This window comes from Nelusetta ayraudi, unplaced genomic scaffold, assembly GCF_046127955.1.
Source record: "Nelusetta ayraudi isolate G7.1 ecotype Tasmania unplaced genomic scaffold, CSIRO-AGI_Nayr_v1 ptg000061l, whole genome shotgun sequence".
Taxonomy (NCBI): Eukaryota; Metazoa; Chordata; class Actinopteri; order Tetraodontiformes; family Monacanthidae; genus Nelusetta; species Nelusetta ayraudi.
Window position 1 is genome coordinate 982,501 of NW_027466111.1, and position 24,392 is coordinate 1,006,892.

The 24,392-nt window shown below is 53.7% G+C and overlaps 3 protein-coding genes and 1 pseudogene across 11 annotated transcripts in view; 2 read left to right on the forward strand and 2 right to left on the reverse strand.

Annotated features, from left to right (window-relative positions):
* Positions 1-334: 334 nt before the first annotated feature.
* Positions 335-24,392, forward strand: part of dydc2 (DPY30 domain containing 2) — a 61,011-nt gene continuing 36,953 nt past the window's right edge. Inside the window, exons 1-7 of one of the 5 annotated variants that reach the window (XM_076040561.1) lie at positions 335-525; positions 1,775-1,897; positions 2,069-2,236; positions 2,842-3,051; positions 3,241-3,330; positions 3,713-3,832; positions 3,919-4,048. In XM_076040561.1, the coding sequence (XP_075896676.1) occupies positions 379-525; positions 1,775-1,897; positions 2,069-2,236; positions 2,842-3,051; positions 3,241-3,330; positions 3,713-3,832; positions 3,919-3,948 (888 nt within the window). In that variant the 5' untranslated portion in view covers positions 335-378 and the 3' untranslated portion in view covers positions 3,949-4,048. The remainder of the gene's footprint in view (positions 526-1,774; positions 1,898-2,068; positions 2,237-2,841; positions 3,052-3,240; positions 3,331-3,712; positions 3,833-3,918; positions 4,049-24,392) is intronic. The other 4 variants (XM_076040563.1, XM_076040564.1, XM_076040565.1 and 1 more) reach the window with 4 other exon arrangements.
* On the forward strand, positions 4,561-6,196 carry LOC142897917 (peroxiredoxin-like 2A; annotated as a pseudogene).
* Positions 7,766-16,972, reverse strand: LOC142897909 (leucine zipper putative tumor suppressor 2 homolog). Of its 5 annotated transcripts, none has more exons than XM_076040550.1 (6): positions 16,785-16,972; positions 11,257-11,602; positions 10,202-10,684; positions 9,407-9,676; positions 8,584-9,279; positions 7,766-8,319 (listed from the first exon to the last, which is right to left on the reverse strand). In XM_076040550.1, the coding sequence occupies exons 2-5, from the start codon at positions 11,590-11,592 to the stop codon at positions 8,653-8,655; spliced, it is 1,716 nt and encodes a 571-aa protein (XP_075896665.1). In that variant the 5' UTR covers positions 11,593-11,602; positions 16,785-16,972; the 3' UTR covers positions 7,766-8,319; positions 8,584-8,652. The 5 variants fall into 5 exon arrangements, with proteins under 5 accessions (XP_075896665.1, XP_075896666.1, XP_075896663.1 ...); XM_076040551.1 differs by having other exon boundaries at positions 7,766-8,298; positions 8,571-9,279; XM_076040548.1 differs by having other exon boundaries at positions 7,766-8,298; positions 8,558-9,279.
* twnk (twinkle mtDNA helicase) lies at positions 20,097-24,262 on the reverse strand. Its single transcript, XM_076040546.1, has 7 exons — positions 24,050-24,262; positions 23,374-23,954; positions 22,273-22,975; positions 21,614-21,854; positions 21,261-21,368; positions 21,045-21,186; positions 20,097-20,615 (listed from the first exon to the last, which is right to left on the reverse strand). The coding sequence occupies exons 2-7, from the start codon at positions 23,929-23,931 to the stop codon at positions 20,286-20,288; spliced, it is 2,082 nt and encodes a 693-aa protein (XP_075896661.1). The 5' UTR covers positions 23,932-23,954; positions 24,050-24,262; the 3' UTR covers positions 20,097-20,285.

Here is a 24,392-nt window from a genome sequence, read left to right on the forward strand (position 1 = left end):
AAAAAAAAAAGGTTTGGTCTTTTCGCCCTGATTCGGTTCGTTGTCGCTCGCGAACCTGTCGAATCTATTTTATTTTATTTTATTTTTTTAATATATCGAACCGAGCAGAGAACAATCGACCTAAAGTTCCGTTGAACGGCTGTCAACGGCTTCAAAACAAAAATACAACTACGGCTGTTAAGACAAACTCCCGCGGCTGTGCCACGGCTGGTCACGTGACGTGCTCCTGTTAACTTTCATCTCTTTGATTCTCCTCGTTCTGACTTTAGAGCCGAACACAAACGTCTCCGCGCGCCTCTCTGACCCTGCACCCGTGAATGTGACCACGTCGCCGACCCCCCACCCCACCCCACCCCCGCTGTGCGCCCGAACCGCAGCATGGACTCTGAGTACCTGAAGCTCCACCTGGGCAGCTGTCTGGCCGAGGGGCTCGCCGAGGTGGCCGAGCAGCGGCCCGCGGACCCCATCCTCTACCTGGCCCGCTGGCTTTACAAACACAACGCCAACGTGGAGAACGACAGGAAGGTAAGCAGCCAGCAGGGGGCAGCACTGCACAGCAGATCTGCACGTCTTGAAGGGAGGGAGCCTTTAGCGCGTGCGTGGGCGAACTTCCGGCCCGCTAAGCTTTTTTCATCCGGCCTGATGAAGTTATCATAAGAGTAGGTCAGTCATAAAAGAGCTGTATTGCAACACTTTCTCAGTGTTTTAAGAGTGATTTTCAACAAGAGATAAATACAATGGGCTTCAAAGAGTGACAGATACTTTGTTGTAACACTTTGTTCATTTCCAATTAATATTAAAACACACTTTCTACATCCATTTCTATCCCATCATGTTGTTTTTTTTCCTCCTATGAGGTGGCTCACCAAAACGCAATGAATTGTGACTGTTGCTGGAGCAAAGTGCAGTTGTTCTCAAAGCTTCAGGATTTCTAACTGACTTCCAGTGACAGGCTGACCACTCAATCAACAAAAACACTCACCTTTATCTCCTCAGCAGTAACAACAGGCTAATCACAAGACAAAGGTCAGGAGGTCAGACGGGCTGCCGCGTGTCCAGTGTGAAAAACTGTGGGACTGTGTGAACCAGTAACCTCCCCCTGTTAACCAGTAGTCTTACACTGTTGACCAGTAACCTTCCACTGTGGATCAGTAACTCTCCAGTGGAGCGAGTAACCCTGCACTATAAACCAGTAACCTTCACTGTGAACCAGTAATCTTCAACTTTAAACCAGTGACCTCACACTGTAACAAGTAACCATAGACTGCAGACTAGTAATCTCCCAGTGACCTCTCACTGTAAACCAGTAACACTACACTGTATCCAGTAACCCTACCGTGTAGACCAGTAACCTCCCAGTAAACCTACACTGTAAACCAGTAACCCATCACTGTAACCAGTAACCCTACCCTGTAGACCAGTAGGCTCCCAGTAAACTTCCACTGTAAACCAGTAGCCCCACCCTGTAGACAAGTAGCCTCCCACTGTAAACCAGTAACACTACACTGTAAACCAGTAACCCATCACCGTAACCAGTAACACTACACTGTAAACCAGTAACCCATCACCGTAACCAGTAACCCTACCCTGTAGACCAGTAGGCTCCCAGTAAACTTCCACTGTAAACCAGTAACCCATCACTGTAAACCAGTAACCCATCACTGTAAACCAGTAACACTACACTGTAAACCAGTAACCCATCACCGTAACCAGTAACCCTACCCTGTAGACCAGTAGGCTCCCAGTGACCTCCCACTGTACACTGTCTGTGCAGAGGAATGCCCAGCTGGTGCTGCTGGAACAGGCTCGGGCCAAAGCCAGACAGGAAGCAGTGCAGCAGCAGGAGTTGAGGCAGGTGCAGCGGCAGATCAGCGAGGCCCTGGAGCAGTCCAAGACGGTATGTGTGTGTGTGTGTGTGTGTGTGTGTGTGTGTGTCCTCCTCCAGTAGCCAGGTGAGGTCTGCTCTGATTGCGTCCTCCAGGACATGAAGCTGTTTCCTCCAGCAGGATGTCTCTGAAACTGGAAAGTCTTTGTGGGGTTTGAGGATTTTGTTGGCAAACATTTTCAGAGCTGCTCACCGTCGCCGCCTCACCAAACCAACGAGGAGAAGCTGAGAGAGAATGCAGGCGAAGCTACGGCAAGAGATGACAACCATGTGACTGAAGAGGAAGCATCTGAACAGCCAGACAAGCAGCAGGAGGCAACTGGAGCTCCTGGAGGAGACACTGAGCCTGAGGTGCTGAGAGGAGAACTGTAATCTACTGGTGGTGGTGAAGATGATGGAGATGATGAAGATTATGATTATGAAGAGGATGGTGGCGGTGAGGATGGTAGCGGTGATGGTGATGGTGATCATGATGGTGATGATGATGATGGTGATGGTGATGATGATGGTAGCGGTGATGGTGATGGTGATGATGATCATGGTGATGATGATGGTGATGATGATGATGATGATGGTGATGATGATGATGATGGTAGCGGTGATGGTGATGGTGATGGTGATGATGATGATGGTGATGGTGATCATGATGATGATGATGGTGATGGTGATGATGATGATGGTGGTGATGATGATGATGATGATGATGATGGTGATGATGATGATGATGGTGATGGTGATCATGATGATGATGATGGTGATGGTGATGATGATGGTAGCGGTGATGGTGATGGTGATGGTGATGATGATGATGATGATGGTGATGATGATGATGATGATGGTGATGGTGATGATGATGGTAGCGGTGATGGTGATGGTGATGGTGATGATGATGATGATGGTGGTGATGAAGCTGCAGTCTGGTGGGCTCTCATGGTTTGAGGTCGTCTCCCTGACAGGTGAAGGTAACGACTTCACAGTCAGACTTTGCTGTGACAGAAGATGTGGAGACCTCAAGCAGAGAGGCATCCACTGAGAAAACAGAGGAGAAGCTGGGGAGTGATGGAGCAGAAAGAGGAGAGGAGGTGGAGCCCAACGCCACTGTGGAGGACACGAAGAGCAGCCAGGCAGGATCCAGTGAGGAAGAGGAGCAGGATGGAGGTGAAGCGGTGAGACATGAAGAGACTCCCACTGCTGGAGATCCCCCGACACTGCGCCGCTGATCCAAACACTGCTGGCAACCCGCCAATCAGACGAGACCAGTTCAGAGAGCGGATCCAGATGAGAAGGGTTCCGGGTGAGCAGCAGGGGGCGCCACAGGATAGATCGTATCACACTAACTTCACTGTCGCTCTCAGCAGGTCAACAAGGGAAAAGCAGATGTTTCTGAGTGGCCACAGGCGGCAGCAGAGAGCGGAGCCGTCACAGCAGCAGCGGTGGCTGAGGAGGTGAGTGAACCTGCATTTCCCGCCGCGGCCATCAGTGACGTCACATTTAGTCCACCCTGAATGAATGCCCCTCATATTACCCTCAACATGACACTACAGCTGCTGGAGAGTCTTTGGAGAATCAAACTAGCAGCTTACATCACCTTCATAGGACACCTTGTTTAGATGAAGACTCAGTAACTGAGCTCACACATTCTGTCCAAACCAACAAAACTTCTCAGAGATCCCTCAGCAAAGTTTTAATACGTCCACCAACAACAAACTCTGAGAGTGTCAACTGCACATTGACGGTGGCCCTGCTGGCGCCCCCACTGGGTGACACATTGTTCTGACCTGAGACTCAGAGGCGGGTTGTGAGTTTGACTGCAGCCTTTGGCCTCAGAGCACCTCCGAGGCCGCCGACGGCGACGCAGCAGAGGAGGAGGAGTCAGGCGTCCGGCTGGCCACGCCCCTGGAGGAGCCCTCCAAGCCTCCTCAGAACCTGGAGGACATCCAGGAGCAGGTCAGTGGCGTCACACACGGCCACCAGCCGCCGGTCTTTGGCCACCACGGTGACCCTGAGCAGAACCTGCTGCTGCTGCTGTGCAGGAGGAAGAGGAGGTGGCGGCAGAGGTGTAGCAGGAAGCTGGCGAGGCACCACAGGAAGTGACGCGTCACACCATCGCCTCCGCCCAGTGGATCAGCTGGGACCGACTGTTCAACGCTGCTGCTCAGAGATACACACACACACACACACACACACACACACACACACACACACACACACACTGATGCAATAAACATTTCGATCACCGACTGTCGGCTCATTTTATTCTCCTCTTTGAACTTTGACCTGCTCCTCTGCAAAAGCTACACAACACAGTGCAATAATCAAGCTGAGCAAAGCCAGGGGACATGTGTTAGTGTGTGGTGAAGGGTGTGTGTCAGTTGTGTACTGTGTGTCTTCTGTTTTGAGGCTGAATGCGGAAACAAAGTTCCTGCAAAGGACAAATGAACCTTTCTACCCCCCCCCCCCTTCCCCCCACCCCCCATGCCTCGCTATGTGTGACGTCACGGATCAAACACAGCCACGTTTGATCAGAAGTTGTCATCAGTGTCTCAGACCGGGTGGGGGAGGGGGTGGGGGACGCCCCTTCTAGTTTTAGTGGGTGGAACCCGTGGCGCTGGAGCTTAAAGGCTTCACTTGCTCCACAGCAGCAGCTCCAGCTCCACAACTCCACAGCTCCAGCTCCAGCTCCAGCTCCAGAGCTCCAGGTCCAGGTCCAGGTCCAGTCATGATGTCGCTGCTGTCCGGCGCGTCCTCCGCGGCCGTCGGGCTGCTCACCGCCGCCACCAACTTGCTCACCGACGCCTTCCTGACGCCGCCGCTGCAGGCGAGCCTGGCGCACCTGGAGGAGGCGGAGCTTCGGCCGCTGAGCTCAGGTGAGAGCAGCTTCGGTGCCGCTGCCGCGGAGTCCGGCCAGGCCCGCTGAACAGAACCGAACCGAACCGAACCGTCTCTTCCAGACTCACCGCCGCTGAGGGCCAAGACTCTGTGGGCGGAGTCCGGAGCTGTCGTCATGGCCGTGCGGAGACCCGGATGATTCCTGTGCAGAGAGGTGAGTGACGTCGGCAGGTACCAGGTGACGTGACGCTGCGGAGAAAGTCCACAAGTCACGTGACTCACGACTAGGGTTGCCACCCGTCCCGTTTCTCCCAGAATTGTTCTCTGTTTTTCACCACCGGTCCCGGGAAAAATAAAATCTCTCCCTGGAAACTCACGACCCGTTCCATTTCCGACGCTGGGATTTTATCGAAAGCTCTGCAACAGCTTACACAACCAAATGCTGCGGGTGTTACAACACAACTGTTTGATAAGAGTCATGTGGCTCCAGTTAGCAGCGGGAACTTCCTGGGTCACAGGACGGAATTTTCCGTAAACACAGAACTGGAAGAAAGCCTGCAATCCGGCGGTGTCGCGAGAGGAAGTCGTAGATGAGACGCCGACACAAACACAATAGCACAGGGGAACACGCAAGTGTAGAAACAACAGTAGTCTTCCACCTGACGCCCCCTGCTGGTGCTGCAGGAGGCTGCACAGCTCTCCTCTCTCAAGCCTCAGCTGGAGCAGCTGCAGGTGCCGCTGTTCGCTGTGGTGAAGGAGGACGTCGGCACCGAGGTCCAGAACTTCAGGGCCTACTTCAAGGGGGAGGAGATCTTCTTGGATGAGAAGGTGGGTGGACGGTCGGGTGGAAGTTGCTGTTCTTCACCATCATTTCCTGCAACAATAATTATCAACGTTGGTCTTTCTCATGGTTCTCATCTCCAGAGGAGTTTTTATGGGCCCCGTGAGCGCAAGATGGGCCTGCTGGGTTTCCTGCGGTTGGGTGTTTGGTTCAGCGGCTTGAGGGCCTTCAGGAACGGCTTCATGGGAAATGTTCTCGGGGAGGGCTTCATCCTGGGGGGGGTCTACGTCATCGGTCGGGGACAGCAGGTGAAAAGCTCGTCGGCAAGACCACCCAGAGCGTTGCTGCTTCCTCTGCTGTAATGTTCCTTCGCTCCGACAGGGAATCCTGCTGGAGCACCGAGAGACTGAGTTTGGAGACAAAGTCAATGTGGACGAGGTCCTCGGAGCTGCCAGGAGGATCCAACAACAGGAGCTTCTCGTCAGGAACAACTAGCGGCGCTGGAGGACGAGCCGTCTTCGCCTCACTCGGTGGTGTGTAGTCTTGTTGGTCTTCTGGTGTGCAGCGAGAAGCTCCGAGTGTCTTCATGACGGTCTGACCTGAAACCTGCAGGAGGCAGATCTGAAGCCCGACACTCGGCCTCCACCAGCTTCACCCTGGAAGCACCACGACTCACTAATAAAACCTGCGTGTTGGCGCCACCTTGTGACTCCGCCTCTTTCCTTCCTTATGATGAAAGTCGCTGTCTGGTGTCTGGCGTCCACATCCATGGTACTTCATCCTGACTCTGCAACTGACTCCCCCTGGTGGCCACTGGCTGTCTTTTTCCATCTTGTTGATTATTTTCAGTATGTGACATCTTTGTTTTTATTTAAAGAAGGTTGGGCAGGAAACTATGAAAACACACCCACAGAAAAATACAGAGTCAGCAGCTGCACCCCGAGGACCCCTGCTGTTCTCACCACATGACCTCACACTGGACCGCAGTTAGTGTGCGTGGAAGGGGACGCACCAGCAAGCCATCAACATCACCTGCAGAGCCTTCAGCCACAAGGTCCAAGACCAGGGGTGGGCCAACGGTTTGACTGGAGGGCCAGAAGTGGTTTTAAAATGTGTCAGAGAGGGGGGGTAGCGGAGCAGCAGCTCTGCAGTGGATGGAGTGTTGTGGTGAGCCACCTCATAGGAGGAAACAATCTATCATAAAACATGTTGCTGTAATGTAATGTAAATGGAAGCAAAGCAAAGCTGCAACCAAATCAGTGTCTCTGAAGCCCCACCAGGGTGTTCAGCTCTTAGAACCTCCCAGACCCACCCACCCAGAACCACCAGGGTGTTGAGCTCTTAGACCCATCCAGAACCACCAGGGTGTTGAGCTCTTAGAACCATCCAGACCCACCCAGAACCACCAGGGTGTTGAGCTCTTAGACCCATCCAGAACCACCAGGGTGTTCAGCTCTTAGAACCATCCAGACCCACCCAGAACCACCAGGGTGTTGAGCTCTTAGACCCATCCAGAACCACCAGGGTGTTCAGCTCTTAGAACCATCCAGACCCACCCAGAACCACCAGGGTGTTGAGCTCTTAGACCCATCCAGAACCACCAGGGTGTTCAGCTCTGCAAACACGGAGGCTGTTTGTTGACTGACTGGCCATTAATGGCAGGATTTATGTAGTGTTTTTCAAGGACCCAAACGCCCCACATTGAGCCCATTATTCCTTCACACCGCAGTCACACTGGTGGTGCTAAGCTACATGTGCAGCCATGCTGCCCTGGGCCAGACTGACGGAAGCCTGGCAGCCAATCAAACGGCCCCTCCAACCACCAGCCAACATCCAACATCCACTCACATTCACTCGAGGCAATGTGGGTTCAGCGTCTTGCCCAAGGGACACGACACACTGGGATGGAGCGGGATTTGGACCGCCAACCTTTCGGTCCCTGGACAACCCGCCCCACCTCCTGAGCCACGGTCACCCCGGATTAAAAAGCCGAGCCATAGTTTGTTCATGGCTGTCCTCGAGGACCACAGCACCTTCACCACACTGCAGCCTGAGGAGCAAACATCTGGTCAAAGAACATCAACAGTTGTGTTCTAGGTGAAGAAGGCAGCAAGAGATTCCCCCAAGTGTCCTCAGTCTGACTGCTGTTCAGACTGTGAGCCAGCAGGGGGCAGACACGAGCCACAGAGAGACAGGATTTCTTCACTATTGATATGAAGGAATGGAAATGTGGCGGACGTTGAGCTGTGGAATCACAAACACACACAGTTGCTGAATGACACCTCTTTTTATTCAAAACTAGTTTTGTTTGCTCGCAATTTACAGCATGAAAATATCTGACTTCATAGAAAAACATGGTTCAAAGGTTAAAACCAGTGAGGTGTTCACAGTGGCTGTGAGGATGAGGGGACACACTGAAGACCAGCAGTGAGGTGACCTCATGGAGGCCACGCATCTCCAGTTGCATGATGGGTAGTTTTGGCAGTGTCACTGTTACACAGGAAGTCGTGTTGATGTACTCGCTTTGCGCAAATGAGAGTTTCTTCAAACACGGACCGACTTCCACACCTGAGCATCGGCGGGCCGACGCAGACCACTGCCATCGCCAGCGGGGGGCGCTAGAGAGGTCTGGAAATGTCAGTCACACACAGCCACGCTGCGGTTAGCGCTAATGCTAACAGCTCATGCTACGCTGGGACGCTCCTGTCCAGCAGTCCTGCCCCGCCTACCAACCTCACCCGTCAGTGTCGCCCGTCAGTGTCGCCCGTCAGTGTCGCCCGTCAGTGTCACCCGTCAGTGTCACCTGTCAATGTCACCCGTCAGTCTCATGTCAGTCTCACGTCAGTGTCGCCTGTCAGTGTCACCCATCAGTGTCACCTGTCAATGTCACCCGTCAGTGTCACGTCAGTGTCACCCGTCAATGTCACCGGTCAGTGTCACGTCAGTGTCACCCGTCAATGTCACCCGTCAGTGTCACCTGTCAACATCACCCGTCAGTGTCGCCCGTCACGCCTGTCAATGTCACCCGTCAGTCTCACGTCAGTCTCACCCGTCAGTGTCACCCGTCAGTGTCACCCGTCAGTGTCACCCGTCAGTGTCACCCGTCAGTGTCGGTCAACAGCAGTGCAATTCCAAGGCCAGCGAGCGCTGCGATTGGTCAGATCTGGGTGGCGGTGATGTCATCGAAGGCGACCTCGCTGCCGCTGGCCTCGTCCTCGTCCCTGCTGTCCAGCTCGTGGTTGAGCTCCTGCAGCAGCTGCTCCAGCTGCCGGTTCCTGCGGTACATGTGCAGGTAGTTGTGCTGCAGCTGCTCCTGGTAGCGAAGCACCTGCTGCTTCTCCGCCTGCCACACCTGCCGCTCCTCCTCAAAGCTCGCCCCCTGCTCCTCCAGGCTCAGCTCCGCCCTCGCCCCGGTGGTGGGCGGAGCCCCGGCCCCGCCCTCCCGGCCCTCCCGCTCCTGGTGTCTGTGCGTCGCCGCCTGATTGGCCAGGACGTCCCTCAGCTGAGCCAGCTCGCCCTCCAGACGCCCCGCCTTCTCCCTCAGAAGCTCCGCCTCGCTCTTGCGGCGCTGCAGCTCATTCTGACACACCTCCATCTCCAGGGTGCGAGTGCGGCTGGCGCCGGTGGCCTCCTGCAGCAGCGCCTGGCTGTTGGTCAGCTGACCCCGGGTCTCCCTCAGCTGACCCCGCAGGGACACCACCTCCCCCACCCGCTGGGACAGCTCGCCCTGCACCTCCTTCAGCTGCTGCTTCAGCAGAGAGATCTCGCCCGACTTCTGGCACACCTGAGGAGAGAGAGAGAGAGAGGGAGAGAGAGAGAGAGAGAGAGAGGGAGAGAGGGAGAGAGAGATTGGAATGAAGTGGGATGGAAAACAGGAAGTGGAGGAAGTTGTGGTCACATGACCCCCTCACCTCCCACTTGCTCTCCTCCAGTCGAGGTCCCAGCTGGATCTTCTCGTGCTCGTAGGAGGTGCAGCGCTCCTCCAGCTGCTCCCGCTCCTTCAGCACCTGAGCAAAGTCCTCCTGCAGCTTCTTCTTCTCCTGCTGCAGCTGCAACACCTGCAGCTGCAGCACCTGCTGAGCCCGCTGGGCCTTCTGGGAGCCCACCTGCATCCTGGTGGCACAGCTCTGCCGCAGCTCCTCCAGCTGCAGCTCACAGCGTCGCTGCTTCTCCTCGTAGACCTGCAACATCGAGGCACGTCAGAGGAACCTCCACGCAGGTGCAGGGGAGTGAGACAGTGACAGAGAGTGAGTGACTGAGTGAGTGTGACAGAGTCAGAGAGTGAGAGAGAGAGAGACGGTGTGACGAGACGGAGTGAGAGGGAGGGAGAGAGGGAGTGTAACAGAGAGAGAGAGTGAGAGAGAGCAACAGAGGGAGAGATAGAGTGAGAAAGAAGAGTGAGTGAAGGACAGTAAGAGAGAGAGTAACTGAGAGAGAGTGACAGACGGTGAGAGAGAGGGAGTGAGTGTGACAGAGAGTGTGTGTAAAAAAGAGTGAGAGAGTGAGTGACTGACAGACAGTGAGAGAGAGTGAGTGAGGGAGTGAGTGAGATAGAGTGACAGAGAGAGTGAGAGATAGTTAAATAGAGGGTGAGTGATTGAGTGAGGGAGTGAGTGTGAGCGAGAGTGAGTCAAAGAGTGACAGTAACAGAGCGTGAGTGAGTGAGAGAGAGTGAGACAGCGAGTGAGAGTGAGACGAGCCCCCACCTGACAGATGGCTGCTTCGTTCTCGTCCAGGTTGTCCCTCAGCTGCTGCAGCTCCAGCTCTCGCTCCCTCAGCTTCTCCTCCAGGTCCCTCACCACGCCGTCGTAGACGTCCCCAGGCGCCGGAGGGGACGCAGGTGGCGCTCTGCCGCTGAGGGAGCCGGAGCTCTTGGAGGACGAGCGGCCGCTGTCCGAGTTGGAGTGGGCGGCGCCCGCCGCAGCGCTCCTCATGGCCTCCAGGTGGCAGGCCGAGCTCTCGAAGGGGGCGCCGCCGCAGGCCGGCAGGCTGCGCTCGGCCTGGCAGGACGGGGCGCTGCCGCGGGCCCGGCCGGAGGGCGACGCCTCCCTGTGGGAGGAGCCTTGTGGGCGGTGAGCGTCCGAGGGGTCGGCGGCGCCGCGAGGGGAGAGGAAGTGCACGGCGGCGCGACTCCTGGGGACAAAGGGTTTAAAGGCGGTGGGCCGCAGCAGCAGGGACGTCTCCACGTTCTGCACAGAAGAGGAAGAAGAAGAAGAAGATTTTTTTTTTCTTTAGAAATTATATTTTATTGTACATTTTATATACGGTACATTTGCGCAGTAAAATAGACAATTACACTCTAAAGGTGCCTGCAATAAATACAAATTTACCAAAACATTTAGCAAATACAAATAGGTGAACAAATAAATGCATAAATAAGGAGATAAATCATCAGGCCAGGTCAGCTTTAAAGAAAATGTGCAAAATGGAATTCATCTCCAGTGACAGTGCTGTAGTCAAGATGTTGTTTAATGAGCGAGGTCAAGTCTTGATTTATTTTGTAACAGTCTCAGTCTAAATCTTATATTCCACCTCCGGACTGAGGCTCCTCCTCCTCAGCTGCTTTGTCCTAGATTTTGTTTTTCCTGGACACATAAAATAAATAGCCATCCTGGCCATTAGAAGAAGAAGAAGAAGAAGAAGAAGAAGAAGAAGAATGAAAAGAATGAGAAGAAGAAGAAGGACGAGGAGGAGGAAGAAGAGGAGGAGGAGAACCTCCTTCTGATGACATCAGCGCCTGCAGTGACCAATCGGCACTCACCTTCTCCAGCCTGCCAGACACTGGGACCAGCTGGGGCGGAGGCCCGCCCACTTCCCTCAGCTCGTCCGCATCACTTCCTGGACAGAAAACCGCATCGCTCCACTCGTCCACATATTCCTCGTCGGTGAAGATGTACTTCCTGCTCTGCTGCCCCCTGCTGGAGGTGGCGGCGACGCTCTGCAGCGGGGCGTCCTGGGGCGACTCGGCACTCAGGGCCCTCCGGCGGACGCCGCCGTGGAGGTCTCGGTAGGGGGGGGCGTGGCCGGGGACCTCCAGAGTGGCCGGGTCTTGCTTGTGGGGCTCGGCGGTCACGGGCGGAGCCTGAACCAGGGCCATGGTTCCGGATCTGCAGGACAAACAACCAAAAATAGATTCAACTGGAGTTTCTGTTGGAATCACCTGATCCAGTCCGGGGTCATGTGACCGTCGGCAGCAGGTCACATGACTCACAACACGGATTTTAATTTTCTAGGAGAACAAAGGAAGTTGTGCTGCTGTCCTGGAACAGTTAGTCTGCAGTTAGTCTCCAGCTAGTCTCCACTTAGTCTACAGCTAGTCTACAGCTAGTCTGCAGTTAGTCTGCAGTTAGTCTCCAGCTAGTCTCCAGCTAGTCTCCAGCTAGTCTCCACTTAGTCTACAGCTAGTCTACAGCTAGTCTACAGTTAGTCTGCAGTTAGTCTCCAGTTAGTCTGCAGTTAGTCTCCATTAGTCTACAGTTAGTCTACAGCTAGTCTACAGTTAGTCTGCAGTTAGTCTGCAGTTAGTCTACAGCTAGTCTGCAGTTAGTCTCCAGTTAGTCTCCAGTTAGTCTACAGCTAGGCTACAGCTAGTCTGCAGCTAGTCTGCAGCTAGTCTGCAGTTAGTCTACAGCTAGTCTACAGTTAGTCTGCAGTTAGTCTACAGCTAGTCTCCACTTAGTCTACAGCTAGTCTACAGTTAGTCCGCAGTTAGTCTGCAGTTAGTCTACAGCTAGGATACAGTTAGTCCGCAGTTAGTCTGCAGTTAGTCTCCAGCTAGTCTGCAGTTAGTCTCCATTAGTCTACAGTTAGTCTACAGCTAGTCAGCAGTTAGTCTCCATTAGTCTACAGTTAGTCTACAGCTAGTCTCCACTTAGTCTACAGTTAGTCTACAGCTAGTCTACAGCTAGTCTACAGTTAGTCTGCAGTTAGTCTGCAGTTAGTCTCCAGTTAGTCTCCAGTTAGTCTCCAGTTAGTCTTCACTTAGTCTGCAGTTAGTCTCCAGCTAGTCTGCAGTTAGTCTCCATTAGTCTACAGCTAGTCAGCAGTTAGTCTCCATTAGTCTACAGTTAGTCTACAGCTAGTCTCCACTTAGTCTACAGTTAGTCTACAGCTAGTCTACAGCTAGTCTACAGTTAGTCTGCAGTTAGTCTCCAGTTAGTCTCCACTTAGTCTGCAGCTAGTCTCCAGTTAGTCTGCAGTTAGTCTCCAGTTAGTCTCCAGTTAGTCTGCAGCTAGAAATCTCGAGACCCCACTGTGAGGAGGATGGGGGTAGAAAACATTTGGCCATAACTCTGCATTTCCATGTTGTTTGCAGTCCAGGATGCTTGCTCTATTTTCCTCTGTGATGACTTGTAAAAAACACTCCGTCTCCTCCTCCGTCCAATCATAACGCAACATTTTCACTGGTCAGTGAACTGGTCACGTGACCCCGTAAGTCACATCCACTGACGTGTCAATTGGAGAGGTTTTTCCAGGTGGAGCTGTTTTCCATCAGCAGCTTTTATCATGGCCATGTTTAGGTTTGGAGCGCTTCTAGGGCTGATGGAACGCAGCTCCAGTCAGCCCGAGACTTGGTCCAAGGTTGAAATTTTGGCCCCGCTGCGTATTTGACTTTGTCAGCCCTGCGGTCGGGTCAGAAAAGGTCAGTCGGCTTAAAGGTGGCTGTCCCGCAGCTGGCCAGCAGGGGGCGACAGACGACGGTGCAGTTCTGCTCTCCCCGCAGCCCGTCAGTCTGCTTCCTCTCCGCTTCCATCAGGACAGGAAGCTGGGTCATCCATCAGCCAGCCGGCTCCCAGCGGAGCGGCGGCTAAAAGCAGCACCGCCCCCTTCTGGCCCCGCCCCCCACGGCGCTACGGCGCAGCGCCGCTCCCAAATCAGGAAACTGGTGCAAAGGTTCAGCAGTCAACAGCAGCGCGGGGAGGCGGGAGGGAGGGGGGAGGCAGCAGGAGGAAGCTGCAACACTCCTCTCAGGACTACTGGGAGTGAGCTGGGAGTGAGCTGGGAGTGAGCTGGGAGTGTGAAGGAACTCAGACAGCAGATGGAGGGAGGGAGGCAGAGGGAGAGGGAGGGAGGGAGGGAGGGATGAGGGATATATGATGGAGAGATTTTCTTTCACCTGTTCTCTGTCTAGTTTCTCTATTTGGGATGAATAAAGTACATCCATCCATGCATCCATCCATCCATCCATCCAAGCATCCATCCATGCATCCATCCATCCATCCATCCATCCATCCATCTTTCTCAGGAGGCAGCAGCCTCCTAGTAAAGATAAGGGTTGTTGTGTCTTTTTCCAATCAAAGGTGTCACATGATCAACACAAGCAATCACGATTGGCTATCTGTGTGTGTGTGTGTGTGTGTGTGTGTGTGTGTGTGTGTGTGTGTGTGTGTGTGTGTGTGTGTTAGGAGCAGAATGTAATTAAAAATATCCCCAGCTGTGACCTCAGGGAGCAGCGTCCCACTTTCTTCAGAAGGTTCTACAGCAGGACTCTGAGTTCTCACTCCTATAACACACACACACACACACACACACACACACACACACACACACACACACACACACACACACACACACACACACACACACACACACACACACACACACACAGTCGGTGCTGGGAAATCATGTCAGTGCCACAGCATCTCTCACAGGTCCAACAGGGAAAGAACCCAGGTGAGAATCCGAGCCAGAGGGGGTGGGGCTAAGGACAGGACACGCCCCCAATCAAGCCTCCATCCTTAACCCTCCAATCACCTACGTTCTCTTCTCTCACAGCAACTCACTCCATCCTTCACTCCATCCATCAGTCTCTTCTGACCGCCTCCAGCCAGATGTTCTCAATCTGGCTTCATCTGCTCCACTACATCCAACATCTGAAGCTCTGCAGCTCCACCTGCTCCTCAGCTCCACCTGCTCCTCAACTCCACCTGCTCCTCAGCTCCACCTGCTCCTCAGCTCCACCTCCTCCTTAACTCCACCTGCTCCTCAGCTCCACCTGCTCCTCAGCTCCACCTGCTCCTCAACTCCACCGGCTCCTCAGCTCCACCTGCTCCTCAACTCCACCTCCTCCTTAACTCCACCTGCTGCTCAACTCCACCTCCTCCTTAACTCATCCTCAACTCCACCTCCTCCTCAACTCCACCTCAGCTCCACCTCCTCCTCAACTCCACCTGCTGCTCAACTCCTCCTTAACTCCACCTGCTTCTAAACTCCACCTCCTCCTTAACTCCACCTGCTGCTCAACTCCACCTGCTCCTCAACTCCACCTCCTCCTTAACTCATCCTCAACTCCACCTGCTCCTCAACTCCACCTCCTCCTTTACTCCACCTGCTGCTCAACTCCACCTGCTCCTCAACTCCACCTCCTCCTCAACTCCACCTGCTGCTCAACTCCTCCTCAGCTCCACCTGCTCCTCAACTCCACCTCCTCCTTAACTCCACCTGCTGCTCAACTCCACCTGCTCCTCAACTCCACCTGCTCCTCAACTCCTCCTCAGCTCCACCTGCTCCTCAGCTCCACCTCCTCCTTAACTCATCCTCAACTCCACCTCCTCCTCAACTCCACCTCCTCCTCAACTCCTCAACTCCACCTCCTCCTCAACTCCACCTCAGCTCCACCTCCTCCTTAACTCCACCTGCTCCTCAACTCCACCTCCTCCTTAACTCCACCTCCTCCTTAACTCCACCTGCTCCTCAACTCCACCTCCTCCTTAACTCCACCTGCTCCTTAACTCCACCTCAACTCCACCTGCTCCTCAACTCCACCTCCTCCTTAACTCCACCTGCTGCTCAACTCCTCCTCAGCTCCACCTGCTCCTCAACTCCACCTGCTCTTCAACTCCACCTCCTCCTTAACTCCACCTGCTGCTCAAATCCACCTGCTCCTCAACTCCACCTCCTCCTTAACTCATCCTCAACTCCACCTCCTCCTCAACTCCACCTCCTCCTCAACTCCACCTGCTCCTCAACTCCACCTCATCTCCACCTGCTCCTCAACTCCACCTCAGCTCCACCTCCTCCTCAACTCCACCTCCTCCTCAGCTCCACCTCTACCTCCTCTCTACCTCCTCCTCTGAGTGGGTTATTATGGGATGTCTCCTGGTGTGGGGACTCCAGCAGGTGTTCCTCACTGAGTGGATACAAGGACAGGCGGTGCAGTCTGCATGGCAGACCACCACCACCACCACCACCACCACCACACTCTGGTGTTAGTGTAGTTTTGTGCAGTGCAAGGTTAAGTGTGTCCTCACACACAGCAGGGTGTGTGTGTGACGTTAACACTCTTCCCTGAACACACACACAAGGTGTGTCAGCAGTGGACACAGCCGCAGGAACACTGTTGTGTCAACACACTGCGTGTTGGCTGCTGCAGTGTGTGTGTGTGTGTGTGTGTGTGTGTGTGTAGACCAACACTTGGTGGAGGTGATCAGACCAGGTCTTCACTGTGGAGGAGGAGACAAGCACTGCAGCAGCTAAAGCAGCTTGTGTGATAGAAGAGAACACATTCATTAATCCCACAGTGGGGAAATGTGCAACATTACAGCAACTGTACAGTTGGCAAATGATATCAACTGAAAGAAATAAGAAAAAAATTAAATATTTGTAGGGTCTAAAGTTTAAAAACAACAACAACAACAACATATCTACTATCTTAGTTGCATTTACAGCTCCTGCATCTCCAGTAACTGCTGCTGAGATGGTTTCACTGGAAAGTGGACGTGATGAAGGTTTCAACAAGCATCCAGTCCACCTACACACTGGCCAAGAACCAGCTGATGGTAGGAAACCAAGAGTGAACTGCAGTGGAGACCAACTCCACCACCACCATCATCATCATCATCATCATCATCATCATCATCACCATCACCTCAGGGTTGTTCAGTGTGTCACTGCTCCGTCAGTCACGTTCTGTTTGTCGAACTCTACCGACACACAACTGACCCACTGACACGGACACACACTGAGGCAGAGGAGGAGCCTGTCAGACACACTGTGAGGGTCCAGCAGGACATTCACCTCCACCTGCGGCATCATGGGTAAAATTCCCAGCGCGGCTCCCCGTTCAAAGTGGAGCCGCTGTCACGCAGTGCCGCCAACAACTCACACACAAACACGCCAACTCCTGATGGATGGTCGACTAGTCACACACACACACACACACACACACACACACACACACACACACACACACACACACACACACACACACACGGTCCACCCTCTCGCAGCGGCTCCAGGTGAAACAGGAAGTTGAGAATTGTTCCACTCGTTCTCGCTCCACAAACTCACCGTCCTACGTCCACGCGCCAACCTGCTTCCTTGGAGTCAGTCCCCGAACCGGAAGTTGTCGGAGGCGGCAGAACGGAAGAAAAGTCGCGTTCAAAGCGCCATATGTCGTCTGTCCCCGACTAGCGAGCAGCGCGTCGGTTGTGCGCGGACCAACAACGGCGCGGCCCGGGAGGTGGCGCTAAGTTAGCGGCGAAACACGCCGCTACATCCGGTCGCGCCTTTCAAAACAAGAGAGGCCGCGCTGCCCGGTGTCGTTTGACGTCACCTGCTTTATGGCGAACATGAGCTGCTTTCAAAGTTAAAATTGATTCTCGCACAACATGGGGGAGTAAATTCCACATCCTGCTGTTAAACATCCATGCTTTCCCGAGCACGTGCGGTGGAGCAGCTTCCGGGAGACAGACGATTGACCGAGTTGTGAAGTTAAGATACCGTAGTCTCCTCAGCAGCCGCCCGCTGCTCGGACTTTATTGTGAAAGTCACCTTTTGTGTTTCCTGTTTGGTTCTACCTGCGAGACCGCGCACCCCCCACTACACACACACACACACAGTCCCAGCAGCAGCTTCCTTGCAGAACCAGTTCTGTAGATGCAGTCGCACAACTTCCTCATCATTTGGCAAATAATGCGCTGATGGTTTAGAACATCCTGCTCAGTCCCGCTGCCTCTGCACAGCCTGACTCTCTTTCTCATCTGCTTTGGTTGTTTGTTGTACATGGATACTGTACAGTTTATTTTTGTACTGTTTTTTGCACCTGCAAAAGTGTAGTTTACCGATTTGTAAACTAAACTCTATATAAATATATATATTTATATATATAATGCCGAAGGGAAACAGACAAATAACCTGGAGTGGAAAGTTGTTGTTTTTTTTGTTGTTGTTGTTGTTGTTGTTTTATTAAAAAAGAAAAACGCCACCCTTTTCCAGTAGGTGGCGCTGTTGTGAGCAGGTGCACTGGCCAGCGAGCTGAGGTTTCTTTGTAAATGCGTGTAATTTAACGGTGGAAAACCGTCCCTATGTGTGCAAATCCCGGTCCTTCTGCTGCAGTTTACCTCCAGGGGGCCGAGCTCCACTTCCTGTTTCCTGAGCACCACAGTCCCAGACGGAGTCCCGGACTAATGGCTGTGATGGCTATCATCAGTCTGAAGGCGGCGCCGATAAGCAGCCGGATGGGGAGAAGTGGCCAGTGCGGCTCCGGTTCTCCCAGTAGCAGACCCTGGACTCAGTCCCGCTGCTGAGTGGCCAGCAGCAGGGGATTATGGGGGTATTATGGGATATTATGGGATGCGGGTTTCGTCTCATTACCAAGACCAAGCACAGGACCTGGGGGAGCGAGCCTTCTCTGGAACTCACTCCCAACCTACATCCATGACTGTGCAGACCTGCAATCATTCAAAGCACGACTCAAAACATCTTCTCCATACTGCTTGTAATGTTTAGTTACTGATTTATGTTACTTATTGACTACAATTCATACTCGACTACCTGCTGTCTCTTAGTTTACTCCACATTCCTCATTTATTTGTTGGTTTATTTTAAGGCATTTCAACTGCAAATTTTATTTTGATGTGTTTTAACCTTTTGACCTTTTCTTTGGAGTAAAGTGTCCTTTGAGGACACCACTCTATAAATGTGTTGTTATCATTGTTATTATATACCATCATTATTATCACAAGACCGGTTGAAAGCAGAGCCACCCTGAGGACTCGGCAGCGCCACCTCTCATCTTGAGGTGCTCAGACGTAAGCAACCGCAGCCTCTGTGAAACATGACACACGTGTGGTTTTATCCAATGTGTTTGAGCACAAGCCACTAACCCTCCAGTCACACTCGGGGATATTAACATGTGGGTTTATTCTGTGCGGGGCCTGACAGGCGTCTAATCACTCAGGCAGTCTCCAAGGTCAGACCTCCAGCTCAGACCTCCAGCTCAGACCTCCAGGACCTTCTTCTAGGACTGCTGACCGGCTGGCTCTCCTCCAGGGACGCTGCAGGACTCAGTCTGGCTGCCGTTGCCTAATCAGCTTATGTGAGTGTGTTAATGCAGATGAAGCATCGATTCAGCTGCTGCTGCTGCTGCTGCCTCCAAAAGGCTGAGCAGATTAGGTGGGCGGAGCTTCTTTCAGACAACTGCTGCTCTCTTTCCCGCCGTCTTGCCTCTTTTGTGTCTTTGTGTGTGTGTGTGTGTGTGTGAAGGGGGATCTGACTCCTCCTCCTCTCAAGCCCTCCTTCCCCGTGTCTCTCCTCTTCCTTCAGGACGGTTGAGCAGATTGCCTTGGCGCAGCAGCGCCCCCTCTGGCCAGATGCCATCAGAGTACCTGGGGAGAGGCCACGCCCAGCCAGCGTGTGTGGCCTCAGGTGTCCTGACGCTGAGGTCGTGGTGGGTGTGTGTTGTTGCTGTGGAGACACACTGACAGACTGAGCAAAGTTCCACTGGCCCACATTCTGACCCAGCGGCTCCCAGGAAGTTCTGTCACATTTCCTATTTTAGCAGCAGTCTGGGTCAGACGCTGCAGCGCACCAAACTTTGTTCCGGCGCAATTATTCCGCCGAAGACTCCGGTGCCTGTCGGAGGCAGAATCAACTCAAAGCAAGGCTGGAGGAGGGGAGGATTCACCTGAAAGCAGCTTTGGGCGACTGTCCAGAGGTCCTTCTGTCCCTTGGAAGAGACAGCGAGTTCACCTGTAGTTCACTACAGGTGACAAGTACAAGTACATTCCAAGTGCTGCAGCTTCGTCCTTCTTTAGCTTCTTATTAGCAACTAGTCGGTTGGAAGTAACTACACTGCTAGTAACTAGACTGCTAGTAAGTAGTCCTCTGGGACTAACTAGACTGCCACTAACTAGATTGCTAGAAGTCCGTCCTCTGGCAGTAACTAGTCCACTGTGAGTTACCGTCCTGGTGAGTCTGAGGCCCCTCCTCCTCCAGTCAGCACCAGTGGAAGTGGTTCTCTTCTGGCATCAGTTAACGGTTTATAAAGGGGGCGGAGCCTGAAAGGTTCGACATACTGAAGCAGGTTGTGCAGCCGACCAAAGAATTAACGTTTCATTTCAAACCGACAACTGCTGGAGGCTTTAACGCTCACGACACACACACACACACACACACACACACACACACACACACACACACACACACACACACACACACACACACACACACACACACACACACACACACACACACACTGCCCCCTGCTGGTCACAACACAGGATCTCACAAGGACAGAGCGGTCATATGTGAGAGCCAATCAGAAGGAGGCAAATAGATACAATAGTTCTGGTTGTGTTATATACAACATGGACTTCAGTCTTTCAGTGGCAAAACTCAACTCTGGTCTTTTATTTTGAATCATTATTCAACAGAAACTAAAGTCCAACACTTGGAGGTCAATCTGTCCAATCGTCTCTGCTCTGAGCCTCACATGTGACGATCACATGACCAAAGGACTCCAGTCATCGACCACGATGAGCCACGACACCTGGTCCCAGGTGAGCACTCTCACTTCCTGTTCACCCCATCACTTCCTGCTGCAGGAGAGTGAGCAGCAGTCCGTGGAGCCTTGGTGCCTTTGGCCGCCTTCTCCTTCTTGACTCCTCCCACCACCTCCTCCGCCTCCTCCTCGCCCTCGACCTTGGCGTTGACCTTCCTCAGACGGTGCTTCCCTTTGGCCGGCGTGGCGAAGGTGAGCGACGACTTGATGAAGTCCAGCGGGAAGACGCCCACGTCGCCGTCGAAGCGGTTCTTGGCCACCTGCAGCGAGCGCCGCCCGGGGCTGCTCACCAGCTTCTTCTCCTGCAGGATGAGGACGTTGTCGGCCTCCTGGCTGGCCTGCAGGGGGCGGTGTCACAGAGCCGCACGTGCATTTACGCCAGGGTGTCAAACTTGCACAGAGTCGCGGGTGGACGTTGATATTTATTGAAAAAACTGTTCCTCCAGAGAGAAAGTTTTGCTTCAACCACACGGAACAAGCAAAGCTTGACGCTACACAATGGACTTCAACTTAATATTGCACACATGCAAAAATAAAACTTCCAATTTAAAATAGATATGATTATCATTTGCTGCCTTCTGATATAAAAATAAAACAACAACAACGAGACCAATGACCGTCCTGTCCTGATTGAGCAGAGCATTCTGGGATTTGTAGTATGAGTTGTTGTGCCAACTCCAGTCGTGATTTTGCATTGCCTTGAGGGCCAAAATATAATAACGCTACGGGCCAAATTTGGCCCCCGGGCCAGAGAGGGTCCGACTCACCTTGGCCGAGCCGAAGATGGAGGCGGTCTGAAGGTCCCGGTCGTCGTCCTCCTTCCTGGGGTGGATGATCAGGGTCACGTGGCAGCTGCTGCTGGTGGCAAACTTCCGGAAGGCCCCGATGACGTGGTCCTGGACGGCGAACCTGGAGTCACATGACCCACGGCGTCACCGGTGAAGAAGCGGCTCTGAGAGGTTGGATCGGTGTCCGGTACGTACTTGTCCACGGAGAGGTTCTCCTGGCCCATCATGAACTGCAGGTTGTCGATGATCACGTGGTTGATGTCGTACATGTAGACGGCGTGCTGCATGGTGTCCAGCACCGTCCTGAGGGGGGGGCGCCGTGCACAAGGTCACGAGGTCACAAGGATTCACGGCAACACATCAGGAGTCAGGAATCGATATTGCATCGCATCATTGCGTCAGCTCGGGTATCAAAGCCATTCTATTTTCACCACTGCTGGTTCTCAACATCTGGCGCCACCTCACAGGGAATGCCAACTACACAGCGGACGTTCCGCTCCGACCAATCAGGGTGGAGCGGTTCTGTGTCCACCACCCAGGGAACCTACTTGATGTTCTGCTGCCCGTGGAAGGTCATGAAGTAGAGCGGCAGCTCCTCGAACTTGTCGGCCCAGAAGTCGTACTGCTCCAGGTTGTCCTCCAGCCGCTGCAGGGAGAACTGGGTCAGCATGACCTTGGCCAGGCGCACGTTGCTGATTTCGAAGCTGCCCCACAGCGTGTTGACACCCTGCATGCACAGGTCCAGGGCCACCTCGGAGATGAAGGTGGTCTTCCCGCTGCCTGTGGGACCTGGTGGGAGAGACACAGTCAGAACAAGTGAACACGACTGAGCCTCAGCAAAGATTGGATTGGTTGAGTCGTTGGTGTTTCAGGACTGGAACCAGGACCGGAACCAGGGCAGGAACTAGGGCTGGAACTAGGACTGGAACTTGGCCTGGAACTACGACCGGAGCACAGACCGGATCTAGGACAGGGACTAGGACGGGAACAAAGTCCAGATCCAGTACAGGAACTAATACAGGAAGTAGGGCAGGAACCAGGACTGGAACTAGAACCTGAACTAGGAAGCTCTCAGCACAGCACTTCAGGGTGTCAGGACCTTGCAGGCATCTAAACATCCTCACCGGCCCCATGAGACTGAAGCAGCCTCACATTCAGTTTTGTTGCTTCTGCTGAGGACAGGTGGAACTAGACCATCTGCTGGTACCTGTGAACACCGTCAGCTCTCCCTTGCGGTGACCCTTCAGGATCCGGTTCATCTCCGGGAACCTGCTCCACTTGACTCCAGCCACTTGGTCCGTGTTGACCAGCTCCCCGAACACGTCGTCCCTCAGCTGCTTGAAGGACACGATGGACTTGTGGGCGGCCGGGATGGACGACCTGATGATGTGGCTGAAGTTCTTTCCCTGGGCCAGCGCCTCGGCCGGACACGGCCGGACCTCCCCGGGCCGTACCAGCGAGCAGCGCCGCAGACCCAGCTTCCTGGAGAAGATCTTGGAGGCCTCCCAGGAGCGGATGTCTCCACCCAACCACAGCGTCACCCGCCTGAACTGCTCCAGGTACGGCAGCAGCATCGGCGGGAGGCAGCTGACGCCGCGAGGCAGGGCCACGCTGGCCAGTCCGGCCGCCTGACTCACCGCCAGGGCGTCCAGCTCGTGTCCCGTCACCACCACCTCCGAGTCCTGGCGACCCACCAGGTGGAGGCCGAACAGGTTGTGGTAGGAGTTGGCCCTGGGGACGGTGGCGTGGTTGTAGGTCACGCCGCCGGACTGGGAGCTCTGGGCCGAGATTAGCTTGACTCCCTTCAGGGAGGAGTCGGGACCCCCGAACCAGGGGAAGACCAGGCTCCTGGTGGGCCTGAAGAGCCGCACAGCAAACTTCTTCAGCGTGGCGTTGGAGATCTTTGTGATCTGGAAGAGATCAGATCTTCCTGACTCATGTTCCTTCTCACCAGCTTAAGTTCAAGCAGAATTTTATTCTTCCTGTCTAAGGTTCACATCACAGCAACAACTGAAACATAAAGATGTGCAACATCTAAAATGGACAAAAAGACTTGAACATTAAAGGTCCACGGTGTAGTTTTGAAGGAAGCCCAGGACTTCAGGTAGCCCGCCTGAGAGTGCGTTTGTTGAAGGCAGGAAAACTGAATGACTTTCATTGTACTGCAAGTGCAAGGTTTTATTCACGTATTCCTGGCAGCATCTCAAGCTTTCACCAATATAAAAATCATAAATCCAAATTTTACACACTAGACCTTTAAAGTTGCCTCCATCACCTTGATCTCCGTCCTGCTTGAGCGCCATCATACCTGGAACATGGCTTTTATCTGCTGGACCTCTTCCTCTGGGACGTCACCCATGGGGACGGCGCTGGACCAGATCCTCTGCACCTCCCTCAGCTCCCTGTCCTGCTCCTCCTGCTCCTCCATGCTCTCCGAGTAGCGGAGCAGCACGTGAGGGCTGAGGAAGTCCTGCTTCTCCTTCTGCATCACCTCCACGCAGTCCTGCAGGTCCTCCCAGCTGCCCTCCACCAGCGTGTCTTTGCACAGGAACTGACCGGTGGTCTTGTCGATGAAAAGTGAGAAGGTGTCCTTCCTGGCTGCCGCCTCCGTGAAGATGCTCTGGATGTGCAGGCAGCTGTAGCCGTCCTGGAAGGCCACGTCCTTGGAGCGCAGGAACTGCTTGATCTCCGTGACGGTGACGGGGCTGAGCGGGAGCTCCACCGTGGACGCGGCATCCTTCCTGTAGGACCTGTGAGCTGCAGGGACCAGTCCAGTCCACCGAGGCCCCAGGGAGCCCCTGAGGAGCCTCGAGGCTGCCACCTGCAGGACGCAGCTGGAAGTCTTCTGTAGCAGGCGGCTCCACATGACTCACCAGACTGACATTGAACCTGTGAAAAAAACACAAAATGAATCAGTAGAGGCAGCGAACAGGACGCAGAGGGGTTCAGGACGTCAGGACGAAGGCGCGAGAAGGTGTGAAAACCTGCTGATCTCCACAAAAACTCCCGGCGGCCGAACCGTCACTTAGTCTGCCAGTGTGTCAAAGGTTTCGGTAGAAAAAAGCCCAAGTTTGGCGGCAGGAAGTCCATCTGACGGCTCATCCTGGGGCCGCGACCCCCTCCATGCTCCTCCAGCCCGGGCTTCACTCGCTGTGCGTCTTCAAAACAAGTCCGGGGAGAGAACAGAAAGGTTCCGGTGCACCGTTTGAACGTCTTTTGCACATCTGCTTTGGGTGTTTGTTGTACATACATTGATTTAAATGATTTTGCAACGACTGGTCGTTTATTTTATTCTTTCTTTCATTTTTTTTTAAAGTGCTGCAACAG